The sequence below is a fragment of the Pavona decussata genome, unplaced genomic scaffold (genome assembly GCF_977016875.1).
Source record: "Pavona decussata unplaced genomic scaffold, jaPavDecu1.1 SCAFFOLD_144, whole genome shotgun sequence".
NCBI classification, from domain to species: Eukaryota; Metazoa; Cnidaria; class Anthozoa; order Scleractinia; family Agariciidae; genus Pavona; species Pavona decussata.
This window is the reverse complement of record NW_028145557.1, coordinates 553356-570689: the sequence shown is the minus strand read 5'-3', so window position 1 is coordinate 570689 and position 17334 is coordinate 553356. Positions and strand designations below refer to the sequence as shown.

The following is a 17334-nucleotide window of genomic DNA, read 5'->3' as shown; positions in this document are numbered from 1 at the left end:
ACAGTATAAACGGAACTCTACTGTACTCAATTTAACTTTTTGTCGGTGAATCCCTGGGGATTCTTCGTAAGGGTTTCCATTCGCGCCAAGGTCGACCAATTTTGACCTTCTGTGGTGAGAATGGTGCGACAACACCTTCACAAATACAAAAGAATTCAGAACATTAAGAAAAAGAAATAACTTAATTCTTGATAGGAGTGACTCGTGACCTGTTCTTGTGAATTTTGGAAACGAAAACACGAGAACTTGAAAACAGTTTGTCTAACTTTTTTCAAGTTGCAGTCCATTCTAATCTAGCCTATCTGTGGCCAGAGACATTCATCGATAGTATTAAAACGCTGGAGTGACATTCTATAAAGGGCGATTTACACGGTACGACTTTGTCGCATGCGACAAGCTTACGACAGGCTTACGACACGAATTGTTTCGTATAGATCAAACCTACAACTCGCTTACGACTGCCGTGTACGTCATAAAAAATGTCGTAGGATTTTACTGTCATAGGTATAGGCAATGGTGAATGACGAGAGTTGTGTGCGATTTTTTGCATGACGAGAGCAGCGCGAGCTCTACAAATCACATGCAAACTTCCGCTTATATTATTATTATTATTATTATTATTATTATTATTATTATTATTATTATTATTATTATTATTATTATTATTATTATTATTATTATTATAAACCCCCTCGGATATTAAGCCCCTCTGTTTATAAACCCATCTAAAACCCCTGACGAAGTTGAATAAGCCGGCCCAGGGCTTATAAGCGGCAGTTTACGGCATTTTCAGGGATATTTCATACTGAATCACTCTAAAGCACAAATGCAGAGTAATTAAAATCTTTCCTTTTTATTGAAATTACAATTACGTATTTATTATCTCCTTATGTACAATATACCAAACGGCAATACTAAATCAAAACCTGTTTCAGAAAGGAAATAGTTTAAGTCTTATCTCTGTTTCGCAATATACAAAAGTCGCAACACCGAAATTAACTCCACAAAATTCTGTTAAAGTTTCTCGTTTTTATTATAAACTGCCACCCTGCTAGTAACCTTAAAACAAGGAATAGCTTTGATTTCGAAACAATTCGACAGAGGGGAAACGATAAACAAACCCGCTTGTCTTTTCTTTTGCTTGTTTGTTGGCTTATTTTGGCCTGCTCTTTCACTTTGACGATAAGCAAAAGCACAGGTCAAAATAATTTTTAAAATTACAATTTACACATTACATTTTGTCGGCCGATTTCTTTTCTGTTGGTGCAACGTACAATGAAAATCGGTCTGACTGAAATAACGGCCACTGATTTTTAAAATCGGGCCTATTTTCGCGCTTTCACTCAATAAAGTTCAAATTGCGCTCAATCGGCCCGATTACAGTCAAGTCCCTTCATTGGGGACACCCTGAGTTAGTTAGTGTCCTTAATAGCGTGAGTCCGTAATAGCAAGAATTTTCAGTCAAACGTCTGCAAGTTATTTTTGCCCGGGATTTAGCTGTTGTCCGTAATAGCGAGGTGTCTGCAAGGCGAGAGTTGACTGTAACGGGTAGGTGTAAACTAGCCTTAACCTTCATCTACGTTTTCAGAATGATTCTGTCGTTTTTGGAGTATGACAAACTAAACAATGTACTACCCCGTCTTTCAGTTATTTGTTCAATTACAATTCATGTAAGCCAAGCCTGCGTTCAAGTGTGAACTGACGCAAGTTGAGACCTTTCCCTTCCAAGGTATTTTTTTTTTTCATGAACTTAGGTGTGTTTTCTTTATGAGCTTCAAAAAGGGGCGTTTATTGAAGAGGTCATTTTCGGAGCAACTCTTTTAAAAAAATGTCCATTGTTTACTGGGCGCCTTTGTTCAAGGAAATGGGATAAATATACTGACTTAGCTGTTTAAATAAGACAGGACACCTTTAATTTTTTTTAAAGATAGATATCGTCTAATTAGCTTCTTCTTTTGATATCATTGGAGGACAAACGTGTTCTGGAAGGGGAGCTATTCCATGCTTAAACCACTTTTTATGCCTTATGAATCTCTTTATAAATACACTCCAAAATGGAGTCGTGTCTATACAAACATGTAAAATGTACAACACTTACTGTAAACTGGATATTAATCAAATGGATAAATTTCTATTTACCATAATTGTATTAAAATAATGGGATTCTTCTAAACAATTCCAAGAATTTTAAATATTAAGCATATGAAACTATGAGCCAATAGAGCGGTTTTGAACTGTGCCGCTAAACCAAAACCAAGGTAATTACTCTTGCCAATCGAAACAGATGCAAACAACGAAACGAACCAATCAAAATTCGAAGGAAATTCACGTGACCGACGCCAAGCGCGGGAAAATAGGCGTGCGACAAAGTCACGATTGATTTTGGTTTCGTTTCTCATTGGTTGAGAAAGTGACGACAGTTTTGCTAGCCAATCACAATGCGCAGTAAAACAAACCGAAGCCAACACGAATCACTTTCGACACTCATTCAAAATCGCTCTATAATTCACTTTTTCTCAACAGCCGTCTCACCATATCAAAGTGATGAAAGACTGCCACTCGTCTAGAGAAGCAACGGCTTATTTATTCAGCAATTTTGACATCTTAATTTTTAGCTTTAACTATAGCTATATATACAACTTTTTGTCTCATGAAACCCCTTTTGCAGGGTATCAAAGATAAACTATCCAGGCTGGCACATCGTGTAGCCAGTAACATGCTTCATTATCGTCAAACAGTCAGAAGATATGGCCAAATGTGATGAAAGCAAAAAGTATAAACTTAAGAGACGAAATAGAGTTCCATCGGACAGAATGATCATTTGTTTTCGGTACGGTCTCTCTCAAAATCGAAATATTACTTAATTAACTGTAAACACGCTTCCATACTTGTAATCCAGGCACTCAGCGGTTGCTCGAAAAGCGGATAAGTTAATCCAGGGGGAAAATGACTGCATAGCGGATAAAATATACTCCAACCAATACATTTTATCCGCTGGATAAAGTTATTCGCTCTAAACAACAAGGGCTAGGCGTAGCAACTAACTATAAATTGGTGATCTAAAATCATGGCATAAGAACCTTTTATAAGTTGCTCTGATGACGGATTTAATTTACATGTAGCATAGTGTTTTGAAGTGGATATCGCATGAAGATGAAGTTTCGGATATAAAATTGTTCGCAAAGGTAATCGATTGTAGGATCTCTTTTAAAAGAAATGAAACCTTCCTTGGTGAGATTTATACGTCACGTTCGCTGCATTAGTGTAAATTTTTACAAGCGAATATATTTTACTTTGTGGTAATTCCACAATGCCTCAATCTAGAAAAAACCCGATTTGCAAGAATCACCAATTTTGATGGAGGCAAATTAATGGTAGATACATAGAAACCCTGGAAAGCACCGATAAAATAGACCCCGTTCCCACATGGGTGCCTACTTAACTGTAGAGATCAATCCAAATTAGATCAATGCTACAGGCTTCCAATTTATTGATCGATCTGGTGTGTGTGGCCTGTTCCAAGCCGTAACTGTGTGTCTTGTATAAGAGAGTGAAATAATTAGGTCGGGAGACGAGAGAACGGGAAAGTTCTTTCGGCTGCTCCTCGTTTCTTTTCGCGCGCGCAATTTATCCCGCCGCTCTCCACCGTATGAAAGCCTAGGATAGGCTATATGGCGGGCAAAACTTTGTTTTACCTAGACTGAACTGTTTCTTCTATACGAGAGAACGAGAAAGTTTACTCGCCTTTTCCTCGTGTTTTCGCACGCGTAATTTTTCCCGCCACTCTTAGTCCACTATCGAACACCTGGGACAAGCTCTCTCATGCACAAAACTTTGATTTGAACTAGACTGAACTGTTTCTTTTAAAAGCCACCGAAGCCCCTCGCACCTTTAATGTAATGACGCTGTACAATGCAGTGATAATCTTATCACACCCAGTGTTCATGAAGAACCTTTCCTCCTGGTTTTCTGTAACCTACTACTTGGAATGCTGCTTCTGTGTTGTCTTGCACGCCAGTGTTGTCAGTAGGTCTGAAATATAAAATGAACTCGGCGTTAGTCCCTTAACAGCACCATGCCCTTTCTTTTATACCATAAATAGTGAGCTTACGCAACAGGACGGCTGAGGGAAGGGGACGGTGAAATGTCGTTGTGTGACCAACATGACATCTTAGTACCTTCAAATTTTTAAGCGATTTGCGATTTAAACTGGTGTTCTCTCATCAGCGACAACCTGGAAACTACCAGCGGTAGGAACGTTGCAATCTAGAGTCATGAAAACGTGGCCGTCACGTTGGTCACACAAGCACAATTTGCCGTCCCACCACATCAGCCGTCCTGTTGCGTAAACTCGCTAATACCTCTTACTAACCGAGTTCGAGGTCCGTACTGTAAGTTACGGACCGAGTTTGTACCCGTTGATTCGCGCTTGGGCCATAAATCAACGAAAAAAAAAAAAACGAGGACCCGTAACTTACAGTACGGACCAAGAAAACGAGGTTACTACTTGATATCTATTATATCTCTGAGGTTAATCGGGCGCGCGGAAAAGGAAACAAGTTGAAGTTTAGCGGGCCGTACAGTGAAATACGGCCCGCAAAATTGACCAATCACATTCTGAAACTAACGACCCTCGTTACTTTCGGAATTAGCAGCCTTTGGGGATCGCTACATGTACTTTCGGGATTTATTAGCGGCCCCAATTTTTGACGTTACTTTCGGAATTTTTCGGTATTTGAGAGCTTTAGAATCGCGTTTACGGCAAACAGCAAACGCGAGATTCACGTTTATGTCAGTTTCTAGAAAAATGTATATATAACAGTACACAGATGAGAATAGTTCAAATAGACCTGTATCACGCGGGGCCATGTCAAGTCTCAGGAGAAAAAAAAGCTTTGTTTTCGCACGGCAAGCCTCGCACTGAATTCGCGTCTGGGCGAGGTTTGCAGTGCGAAAACAAAGCTTTTTATTCCCCCAAGACTCAACGTGGCCGCCGAGTGATAAGGGTCCATTAATTCTGACCTTTGATGCAAATGCAAAACTACTCAATTTTACTGAGAAACTGAACACAGCGAGGGGCGAATATAGGCTTAACAGCCTCAAGCCACTAACATAAGGATAATCTACATCACAGACATTGTGTATGAATGGTCTTCCCAATCAAGCAACAAAAATTTCAGGAAATATACAATGTAAACTTGTCTTAATGCTTTTCTGATGATGTACATTTAAATAATTTCTTTGAAATTACAATACATCACTGTGATGTTAGTCTAAAAGCAGCCTCTTCTTTTTTTAAGGATAGAATGACGAGCGAACTGGTCACGCGAAAATTGTCACCCGCGAGGAAACGCGCGTCGCGTCACCTCGCGGGAGCAATTATCTCGCGCGCGTTCGCGTTGTTCGTTCGCTTCACTGGGATTGTTCATTGTCTACTGTAATGTTCACAGAATGAAACTATCAATGATAATTACCTCGTTTCTCTTTCTGCTGGTTTTTGCTCTTCAATTCTTCTTTCATTTCTGTTCCGTTCATCATCTCTCCATTGATTGTAACCAGAATCACGCCTAACAGACGCAGGGCTCTGATCACGCAGTGTGGATGCAACATGTACAACAGCGAAATCCCGCTTTGGAGGAGCGGACGACACTTCCGAAGCTACAACCCTGTACTCTGAAGACACTGCATTTGGCACTTCTTTGTTACGTGGTGGTTTGCCATATTCAGATTCGTAGCTTTGGTGATCACTCGCGGCATCACTATCAATACTTGACCTCCGTACTCGAAAATCAGACGTGGGCCCATTTGCTACAGCCTCACGAGACGAAGGGCTGTACTCTCTACTCTGCCTTTTCGTGCCGTTGTTTCGAGCTCGCTGGGACGGCCTCGACAAATGCTCCAAATTCACATCAAGACTTGGAATCTTTTGCATTTGAACGGCTACTGGTGACAGCCTGGGAGGTGATTGAGATCTGGTGGGAACCTCAAGTCCAAATTTCTTTCGTATTTCAATGTTCTCTTTTGAGAGCTTTTCAACTCTTTTCTCGAGAGTTCTCTTGGTGCGAGAAAGTTCTAACGATTTCTCCATTGCCATATCATTAAAAACGGCATTGGATTTCTCCAATTCCTCCATGGCCTTTGCTGCCTTTTCAGTATTCTTCTCGGCAACCATCCTGGCTTCCTCTGCTTCTCGTAAATTTTGTTTCGTGAGTTTCAGTTCTTTCCTCATCTCATCAACAGTAATTCTCAAGTTCTGCAGTTCAGATCCTTTGGCTGTCTGAGACTGCAACACAGAATTCATTTCTTCCTCACTGTTTTTCAACCTCGCAGAAATTTCTTGGACTTCAACTTGAAGCCGTTGTTTCTCTTTCCTCTCGTTGTCGCAGGCCGATGAAAGCTCCTTCTTCTGTTCCTCAAAATTCCTCTTCAACAATTTCACTTCATCATTTTTGGACGACAAATCTTGCTGTAATGCTATTGACTCTCCCTGAACTCTTTCAACTGTAGCTTCAAACGCCTTGCAGCGATCTTCAACAGCCTGTTTCTCTGATAATGTCCTTCGCAGATTTTCATCCTTTTCAGAGCTACTTTTGTTAGCAATTTCAAGTTTCTGAGCAAGATCATCGTGGAAAATTCTCAAATTTGAATAATTCGCTTCCAGTTCTTCCTTCTGTGACTTAACTTTAGTAAGGTCCTGAACAACTCCCTCGAACTCTTTAACTCTTGATTCAAGCTTAGTTTTCTCCTCACCGAGCGCTTCAATGTCATTTGCCATTTTTCGTTTTTCATTCGCAGTCTTAGCAACTGTTTCCGAAAGTGCTTGACATTCACTTTTTAAGTTAAAAATATCTTTCTTAAACGCTTCGACTTCGTTGGCTTTTTCTTCGTTACCATTCTCATTTTCCCTCTCCTTGTCTTTCTTGCTTTTCTTCTTCTTCCCATTTTCACTTGCACCTGCTTTCAATTTTCCCTTCTCTTCCCTTTCTTTCTTTAATTCATCTTTTAAAGTCTCAATCTCTTTTTCTGCCGCTTCCAATGATTCATGAAGTGAAGACGTTTCCTTGTTCAATTTCTCAAGCGCTGACTTCAACTGCTGGCCATTTTCAGTAGTTTTTGCTGCTCCCTGTGTGGCAGAGCATTGATCTTGTAGTTTCTTGATCTCAGTTTCCAACTGATCAATTTTCTTGTTCAATGCATTGTTCTCTTTCTCAAGAACGGCACACTTCTTTTGAGCTTTGGCAAGATCCTCTTGAGATTCCTAATAAAAAATAAATTTAAATAAAAAATTAGCAAATGATGACGAGAAAACAAGGCTGGCACAGTCGTTGTTGGTGTCATGTGACTTGTGGCTCATCCTTGTTCTAACAGTCTAGCCCTATAATTGCAATGTAAACAATGAAACATCTACATCGAATATGCTGTGCAGCTTGGTTTCAATTGTAACAACAAGACGAATTTCACACAACAATGGAAGAAATGACACCGGAGCAAATAAATAAGTACCTCCAAACGTTTTATTTGTTGCCAACAAAGCAAGACAGAACTTGCTACAATAAGATATCACTTACCACTATTTCGGCGGCACGGATAAGGATATGATCACTCAAAGTGAATATTCTTGATATTTTAATAACTTCTTCCCAGTAGTTTTGTATGACAAGTAAGGGGACAATATAGGGGAATTTGTTCTTTGATATTTAGAGGTTAATCTACTTTTAAATTTCCGACCATTTGTTGGTATATTGACAAAAATAAAGTAATTTTTTGGTCTGCTAGTTATTCAGCTTGTCTGGTATATACTAAAATAATTTTAAGTCACCTCACTGTTGGTGAAAGTGGTGGATATTTACCTCGCCGCAATACACCATCATTCACACACTATTCACCTCCACTTCATGAAAAACTGTAAACTAAACAATGGCCCAAAAGAGCAAGAGTTCTGGGGATGTGACTGCTTTGAAACGCGAAGGTCGTACATACTCAGATCCGCAGGACCCTACTGTCATGTGGAAGATAGCAGAACTGGTTCAATCCCAGTCTGGAACCTAGAGCTTTTTCTTTAAATAACACTTTTGATGTGATATTGACATAAAACAAGAGGAAGAGTGTTTGAACCATTAAACATTTAATTGTTGAAGAAATTCAGAGGCCAAATTTTATGACAATAATCACTTTTCCAAACCTCCTGCACGGCAGTCATTTCCATTGTTTTCTCCTCATGAATTATTAATGACCTTGAGAAATGATGAGTATCACATCTCTGTCATTTCACAAAACAAGTACATCATTCTACATCTACACAAACGAACATTATTTTTATCAGTACAAAGAGAAAATGATACACGTCACTTTTTTCTTACCTTCAGCAGGAGGTTATTTGCATTCCGATCCCCATTCTTTTTCAAACTTGTCTGTAAACTATACAGTTCTTCCTCAAGGTCTTCTCTATCAAACTCAACCTGTTCCTTCTCAGCCTTTAGTCGTTCCGCTTCCTTTTTTAGGCTCTCATTTAGCTTTTGCATTTCACCCACCTTTGACTGGCACAATTTCAACTCTTTAGCAACGTTTTCTTCAGACTCTTCCGCCATCTGAAGTAGTTTTTGCAAGTTAGAGTTTTCGTCATGCAATAATTCTAACTCTCGAGTCATGAAATCTGACGGCAGATCCCCGTCGTCACCATCCCGTCCTTTAATTTTGAGCTTTTCATTCTCCAAAGTCAAAGTGTTTATCTCAGCTTTTAAAGCTAAGGTTTGCTTTTCCAGATCAGGAAATTGACCGTCAATATCATCGTCATTCTTCAAATCACCTGAACCACCCAGCACCATTTTCAAATGATTGACTTGGTCACGAAGACCGTCGCACTCCTTCTTCAGAGCTTCTTTCTCAAGTTCCAGTTCAGAGGAGTTTAGCACATGGTTCTGAATCTCGGTAATTGTTTCCTCAATATCCTTAAACAAATTATTCCTCTCCATTTCAACAGCAGTCCTTTCCTCCTCTAATTTACTGGTATTAGAATAGTGATCCTCAATTTCCGCAAGACTATTTTCTATTTCTTGGACTAGCCGATCTTTCCGCATGACAAATGGCAATCCCTCGAAGTCATCCACGCCATCTCCATTCTCAAAAACATGCAATTCATCTAAGTTCTGTAATGGACTTGAAGTACGGTCACCAAGAATCAGATCTCTTTTTTTCTGTTTTACGCTATCACCCGAGGAAATGCCGTGATTCAATGGTACAATCTGCTTGGGCTTTAGAATCTTTTTGAGGGCAAGAGAATCAATGGGCGATCCATTTCTCATCTCTTTCGGCATGCTAATTCTACGCAGGATTTTATCCTAAGAAGGGTTTTCATCAGTCACGAGTCCGGCTGGACAAGGATTACTTGAAGTGGAATATTCTGAGCTTGTTGTGGAAACAAATTGAATTCTGTCACAGCTGAAACAAAAAGAGGAAAGAAAACAACTTTAGAAGATTACCAAGCCATTACATAAAAATTAATTCAATTAACAACTCTTTAGAACTGAACTCCCTCAAAGGAAGATTATTCTAATTGTAACATACATCTACTGTATAGTACAGAAGAAACTGTCATATATGGCTATACACAGGAATGGCTAAGTGACTGCTTAAAAAAGGTTGCACAGAAAACACAACAAAATCAACATTTGATATACCGTATTTTCTCGATTAAATGCCAGACCCCGATTAAACGCCGGCCTCGTTTAAACGCCGGGTCAAAACTGCTAATTTTTAAATAAACGCCGGGGGCGTTTGTTCGAGGTACCAGCGTTTATTTGCATCGAGCCAACAAGTAGAGATATTAACTACAAAAGCACTGCTATGACACGTAATGTATGGTAACAAGTACTTAACCAACAAGTCTGGCGTAACATTAACTGCGATGTATGCTGTACAACAGAAAAAAATTGAAAATATATAGCAATGTTCACATTCCTGTTGTTATGACTGAGGCAATCTTGGGTCTGTCAGGTCGGATCCAAGGGAGAAATCGTCCCGCCTTGACAAACTGCGCAAGGGGTCTCAAAGAATGTAAAATAATGAATCAACCTAAAAAATGACGAAAATTTTACTTCATATATATACGCCGGACCCCGATTAAACGCCGGCTTCAAATAAACGCCGGGTCCCTGAGGCCAAGTTTTAAATAAACGCAGGGGGCGTTTAATCGAGAAAATACGGTATCACATTTCGTCACTTAAGGACGGTGCCTACTATTGTTACTGTGCATACGTTCTGCACATGTCAAGATACTCGGGTTTCCTATGGGTGGTGCCTACTAGTACAGGAATATTTTTGCGCGGTTTAAAGCTATACGGAGAAAGCAGAACTTAGCAAATGCTTTTGGTATCTCAAAAGAAAATTGGGGTAACCATGCATTTTTCAGAGATAATTAAGCTTCAATTTAGGAAAAAATCCCATACATTGCTTTATATTTTGGCACTTTTTAGAAATATTATTGCTTAATTATCTCTGAAACATGCGTGGTTATCCCCAATTTTCTTTCTGGATTCCAATAGGCCTTGCTAAGATCTGCTTTTCCCGCATAGTCATAAACGGCACAAAAATACTTCGGTATTAGTAGGCACCGTCCTTAAAGGGACAGTATCATGCTATTTTTAGTAACACATTGAGAATCGAAAAGACCCTATTCGGTTGATAGCAGCCAAGAAATAATGACCAAAATTCCATTAAAAGACTATCAGAATTTGCAAAGAATCTATCCATGGATATTTTTGAAGAGATGACCAAAATAAAAGTGGGTTCAAATTTGAAAATGTCGGGACGACGTTTTCAATTTTTGCTGTCGTAACACACTAAAAATCGGTTGTACTATATTTTGGTTCAACCTTTCGTCTCAGTAGAATCACTATTAATAATTCTTTAAATTAACGATTTAGAAATTAATTAACACAGCGTTCAAAGTTTAAATTCACAAAAGTGCTCAGTACAGTACTTAAATCTTTCACATGTACCGGTACTCGATTAAGAAACTGCAACAATAAAATGGTATTACGAGGGAGAACATAGTTCTCCTTTGTCATCCCACTTTACCCTTCCAATTTCTTAACCACAATGATTTTGCAACGCTTGCCCTTAATGGCAAGCGTTGCAGGTCATTAGAAAGAGGCATGCAAATTGCCCTGGGAACCTTTAAACTGTATGGCCTTCTCCATAATTAATGATATCATGAGGTACATGTAGGTCCTTGAATAATTTGCTGAGAAGACTTTCGACAACAAAGTACATGTACAGCCAAACATTAATTTCTGGCAATTTAATGATTTGTGAATTAAAATAAACACATAATTCAATAACTATTACCGTGAGAGTATGATCTGAAAACATTAAAAAACAACTTAAAAATCCCCACACGGGTTGAAATTATTTTTATTTGAATAATGTAAGCATGTTAAGAAAATGTATGTTTGTTGATGGCTTCTGGTTCGTCATTTTGTCACTGTCAGAAACTAAATGTATCCTTGTTTCTGGCAGATAACAATTGAAAATTTATTGTGGTGTGTAAATTTACACTTGTAATTACCTATTTCAACACAATGAAAGACGCTGGTTTTCAAAGATGTCTGTTATCAGGCGACTGTACTGTAAAATTATTCAAATTGCTTGTTTGCAAGTTCACTGTTGGTCCAATATTGCATATAATAAAAATTAATTGTTGTGATCACAAGATTATCATATTTTTTGTGTAAAGTGAAACCAATAGTGCATAAAACATTAATTTTCTGGCAATTTAAAATTTTGGGATACTGAATGTCAGAATTTATTCAAAGGATCAACTTCACTGGCTTTGCAGATAGCAAAATTTTGATATTATAACAATATTATGACTGTAAATGCAAACCCAAACAACATTGAAAGCAGGTAAAAATCACTCTACCAGGATAAAAAAAAAAGTTGTCAGAATTTACATACATGTTTGTCAAAGTATTAAAGCCTGTCTTTCATATGATTGCAAACAAAAGGCTCTCACAAGATCACAGAAATTGCTCATGCTTGATTGCAAATAATTAATGACCACAAAGAAAGCTCTGTTCTTATATGATAGGAAAGGATGCAGAATGATCGCAAAATAAAGTGAGCCATTTTACCGGCATACGTTTTCCCTGTACTTACTTTTAGACGGTAGAAATTATACATGTCGATGTACGAATTATCTGGGATGCTTTTTGATCACACAAGCACAGGACATTAATTTGATTTACAACTGTATTGTGATTGGTACCTGTAGCTCTGCTGATTGTTTGCAGACAATCACAAGTGAACGTAGAAGTTTCCGGCTTTCACTGAAGTATTTTAAGCAGCTTATTTTACGGTCATGTGGAAACCACAGCTTAAGAATTTTTATTGTGAAACTTCAATCAATTGGCTTGTTAACAAAATCTGTGTGATGGCAAATATACAACTGACAGGGCAGATAGATGAGTGATTGATGCACAGGGGCAAAACACTGGTGAAAACTTGTTATCATAATTTGCCCCCCACTTTTAAACACACCTCCTTGAAATAACAAGCCTGTTGAACAGTGTGGAAAAATGCCTTGGGGGTTTAAAGGACAAGAAAATTCACCCTCTTATTCTCAAATTTATTTAACATTTCTTGGTGCCTGAATCACTTTCCTTGTTTGCAGAATTATTGAACCTTAAAAAACATTTAATCTCTCGTGAGAAGCCACCTTTGAATTCAAGATCAGGATAGGAAAATTTAGATGTTTGTGGCAGATTGTCAGCTACATGACTGTACAAGAGATTCTTAATACTACAAGGCGTGTGACTTAGGCATGATCCCCACGGAATTTCATGAATTGGGTGTACAAAGGATACACGTACAAATGCGGTGACTAGGACATTGATCTAATGTAGACTCCCACCATGGCAAACACCCAAGGAAATACAAAATTGGTTGAGAATGTGGTTCAACTTCGAATATAGCCAGCAGAAAATTATTGTAAAGGATACCCAAGGTTATTGGAAAAAGAGTTCAACTTTTTTAGGTACACTGAATGTAGTTCAGGATAACTAATGTTCAATACAATAATACCCAGGCATTTATTTGACTTCAATAGTACATGTGTACACCATGAATCTGTCAGAACTTGCCACTTCATGTCCAAATGTGATATGGTTTGTTGATGGTCATTTAATACCAAAACTTTCACCACCTCTAGCTAATTTTCTAAAATAATAAAAAAGCTGCAGATGCAAGATGGACAATTTTCACAGATACTCCTTGTCAACTATGGAATTCTGTAATATAATTAGGCTTCAGCAATAATGTTTACCTGCCATGATCTTAATAAATCAAACATATTTTTCTATATCAAATGAAACCATAACGCTATTCATGACCCAAGCTACAAAATTTCCCTGAATCGAATAAAATAATTGGAGTTTTCTATAATTCCAATATGTGTTATATTTTTATTCATTAAGTTTAAATTCTGAATAATTGAAAGGGTAGGTTGGAGAGGACGCTGAACAAATAAAAAAATATTTATGCAAGTCCAATTTAGTTTCAAGAAATACACACAAAATAATAGGTTAGTCTCTCATCGATTCAATAATTTTGAAGTGTTATTATCATCGATGCACAGAAGTAAAACTCGCTTCATTTGAAGTAGGACATTTTAAAATCGTTTTAGTATACAGAGTAATTAATTTGTTATCGCAGCCGCTAATTTGATGGTGATATTTCATGTGTTATAAATGCCCATAGCTTTTGTAAAAGAACCTCGAATTGAAGCTTTCGTTGAGTGAAGCAACGCAACTAGCCAGCAAACAAACCTCGGGACGGGATATTAACTGCAAGATCCGATATCGCATGACCATTTCGGTCCGTTTATGGTGTAATAAGACAAAATCGGTTTATCTGAAAGATAAGCCGTCAATGAAGATAGCACTGCAACTAACGGCGACTGAAAAGAAAATGTAAACTCACTTACACAGCGACGGCAGCCCCAGTTTGCTATTAAGCTTAACTAAAATAAGCTTACATGCAGACACCGATCTCCTGCGATCATCAATAGCGAAACAACACAACAACGTAGTCCTTAAATCAAAGATTTTCGCAGTTTCATTGGACAAAAGACGATGCGTCACAGTGTAGGAGGAAACGGAAAACGGTGGTGTTAACAATTCTTAGGCAATATAAGCTTAATACTTTCCTGTACGAAATTTCCTTGCACGACTGACCTTCCATGTACATGTCACGAATCAACATGTCCGTTTCAGGGGAAATTTTTTGGAACCGCAGGTTGAGCAGTTTCAAGCCGACTTTTACTGCAGCTAGACTTACCGTAGTTTACACATTGCACTTGCAAGTATACTGGACTTTTTCCATAAGGGTTTTAACTCACTGCGACGAAAACTTGAAGAACTTTCTTGAGGGGACACGTTTATGAATCGGAAATGACGAAACATGATCTCGGATGAAGGCCTTACGTCGAAGACCATAACACACATCAACACGACAGCGTTTTAAGCTTTTGATAGAAAACATACATGATCTAAGCTACTGACGTTTTCACAAAATCGGTTTGCGCCAAAAATCAAAGTTTCCGGATAAATTAAAATTTTGATAAAACTTGTTTGACCAAACTAGATGCGTTTTCTTGTGATAACACGACCACAGACCGTGTTGAAGTAGTTAAGATACAAACTCACCTTGACCGCGAAAATTAAACTTCTGTGAATTAGAAATTCACCCTTAGTCCCTTCCAGTAGTTACAAGCCAACTTGTTTAACTCTCTTAGCTCAAATTCCGTAGGAAAGAACCAGTTTACGGAAAATTCCAGTACAGAGTAGCAATTTCAAATCATACTCAAATTTTCACGGACCGAAATCTACTCGGTTCCGAACCCCAAACACTGAATTGCGCTCTGATTGGTCCGCTCTGAAACTAATGAGTTGTCATTGGCTATTTGCAAGATAAAAGGCGTATAGGAAACCATTCAAATGCAGCAAGCTCTATAAAGGTGCCTTTTGTTCAAAAACACAACAAAACTTAATTTGGCAACACTGGTGAAATTTTAATTTAGATTTCAAAGTATAGATAATGAATCTTTTGAGAGAGGTGTTGCGTCGTCCTTTATCAGCGGTATTGTATAAACAATTCTGAGAACAAGGACAAAAGCATTTCACGCATCACTTGTCATCTAAATTCAAGAGGTTAGGAAAGTACTTTTGAATTCTATTGGGGTGGGGGTTGCCGGTGGCCAAAAAAATATGAAAACGAAATTTCTCCATAACACATGTATATCAGCAACCTGACAAGCAACTTTGTGGACTGAACGAGAAATGTTGACGAATATCGTATTAATCAATCTCTAGTCTACGCTGGTGACATTATGTACCGCTAAACTCACTTGGAAGGCTTTGCCCAAAAGGGGTACCGCCTTTTTCAGGCTGAAGGTATATAAAAGGGTAGTGATTTCACAACCTGGGGTATAGAAAAGAATAGGAAAGCTAAATCCGTCATTTAAGTATTTAAGGACGGTGCCTATTCAGTCTAAAGAAGTATTTTTGTTTTGTTTATGACTATGGGGGGAAAGCAGATCTTAGCAAGGCCTATTGAAATCCAAAAAGAAAATTGGAGGTAACCACGCATTTTTTAGAGATAATGAATTATGCTAAAAAAAAAAAACAGTAAAATATTAAGCAATGCATGGCGTTTTTTTTTTTTTCTAACTGAAGCTTTATTATCTCTGAAAAATGCATGGTTACCCCAAATTTTCTTTTTGAATACCAAGAGCACTTGCTAAGTTCTGCTTTCTCTGCACAGTTTAAACCGCGCAAAAAATCCCTGTATTTATAGTAGGCACCACCCATAGGAAAACCGAGTATCTCGAGATGCGCAGAACGTATGCGCAGTGGCAAAAGTAGGCACCTATCCTTAACAGGACCTTTCAAAGTATCTTGCACAGATCAACCAAAAAGAGATGTAGTGTTTCTATTGTAGGTATGTGAAAGGGATACCATTTTCTATGGAAGGTATATGAAAGAGTTGCCTTTTCTGTGAAAAATGGCATATAAAAGGGTTAGGGTCTGGACCTCAGGGCAGAGTCTAACCCTCCATCTCCTAGAATGGCTGGAATGTCAGGGCAGAAAAACCGACATTTACGTACTGTATGAGTGGTGGAGAAAATGTAAGTTGAGGGAACTTCTCCTCCCGTTTTTTTCTTGCTGTCCTACTTTGCTTACCAGTTCAAAAAATGATAGCCCTGTCTTTGAGAGACTAACCTATGAACCCCTGATCCTCAAGGAAGGGAGAAGAGAGACAACAAAGTGTGCAAGGCAGACGCATGAGCTCTCCACACTTTCATCTCATGCCCACAGTTGATAATCCTGGAACCCTCATCTCCTTGCCTTTTGCTGTATGCCGAACAACACAGGTTACCAATAGCCATAATTATCATAATTATCAGTGAGAACTTCTCAGTGATGTGTGGTTCCAGAAAAAATCAATACTCCCCCATGGACGGTTATTGAAGGGGGGCAGGGGGGGGGGGGATCTCTAAAGCTTTTTATTATTATTATTATTATTATTATTATTATTATTATTATTATTATTATTATTATTATTATTATTATTAATTTTTTTTTTTTTTTGACATCATGAAACTAAATTGAAATTTCCAGAGGAGTGGGGAAGGGGCTTCAAAACAAAGAAGCCTTCCATGAGTGGGGAGGGGAGGGCAATATGGATATTTCTTGGAAAAAGCATATGACATTGCAAATCAGGGAACATTGTTTTAGAGTCCCAAATGGCAGGAAATGGACTTGTTAGCTATATTTAGAAGCATGGTCAAGGAGTCTGATTTGCAGAATCAGAGAAATTAACAACTGCAGCTTAATGTAAGGGCGTGACATTAGTTATCCAGGACCTTCACAGTTCACTACTTTGGTGACCTAACCACTCAACCACATTCCCTCCCCAGAAATTAGAAACTTAACCAAAACAAAACAACAACAACAAAAAAATTAGCCCACATATTGATGCCCAGCTGTCCACAATGCAAGCCCCAGAAAGATTTGTGGAAGGAGACTTGTCTTGCCATTTGCACCATCCCTGACATTATCCTACAAAACAAAGACTGCAGTAATGGAACAGGAGGTGGGATTTTCCAAGGTAGTCAGCTCAGAGTGTGGTCAGGACACAATGAACTCTGGCAGTTATTAAAAAGTTCTCCTTTTTTCTAGTGACTATCTTGTTATGTGTGTATGCAGCTTTTCCTTACCTCCCCAATAATAATAATAATAATAATTATAATTTCTTATTAACTGAATCCTTGGAACA

The 17334-nt window shown here is 38.3% G+C and overlaps 1 protein-coding gene across 3 annotated transcripts; it reads right to left on the bottom strand.

The window, feature by feature from the left end:
• Positions 1-837: 837 nt before the first annotated feature.
• Positions 838-14890, bottom strand: LOC146466416 (uncharacterized). 3 transcript variants are annotated; one of them, XM_085127360.1, is made up of 4 exons: positions 14703-14890; positions 8361-9438; positions 5475-7258; positions 838-4032 (listed from the first exon to the last, which is right to left on the bottom strand). In XM_085127360.1, the coding sequence occupies exons 2-4, from the start codon at positions 9312-9314 to the stop codon at positions 3930-3932; spliced, it is 2841 nt and encodes a 946-aa protein (XP_084983486.1). In that variant the 5' UTR covers positions 9315-9438; positions 14703-14890; the 3' UTR covers positions 838-3929. The 3 variants fall into 3 exon arrangements, with proteins under 3 accessions (XP_084983486.1, XP_084983487.1, XP_084983488.1); XM_085127361.1 differs by lacking the exon at positions 14703-14890 and adding an exon at positions 14335-14469; XM_085127362.1 differs by lacking the exon at positions 14703-14890 and adding an exon at positions 13982-14163.
• Between the last annotated feature and the right edge of the window lie 2444 nt (positions 14891-17334).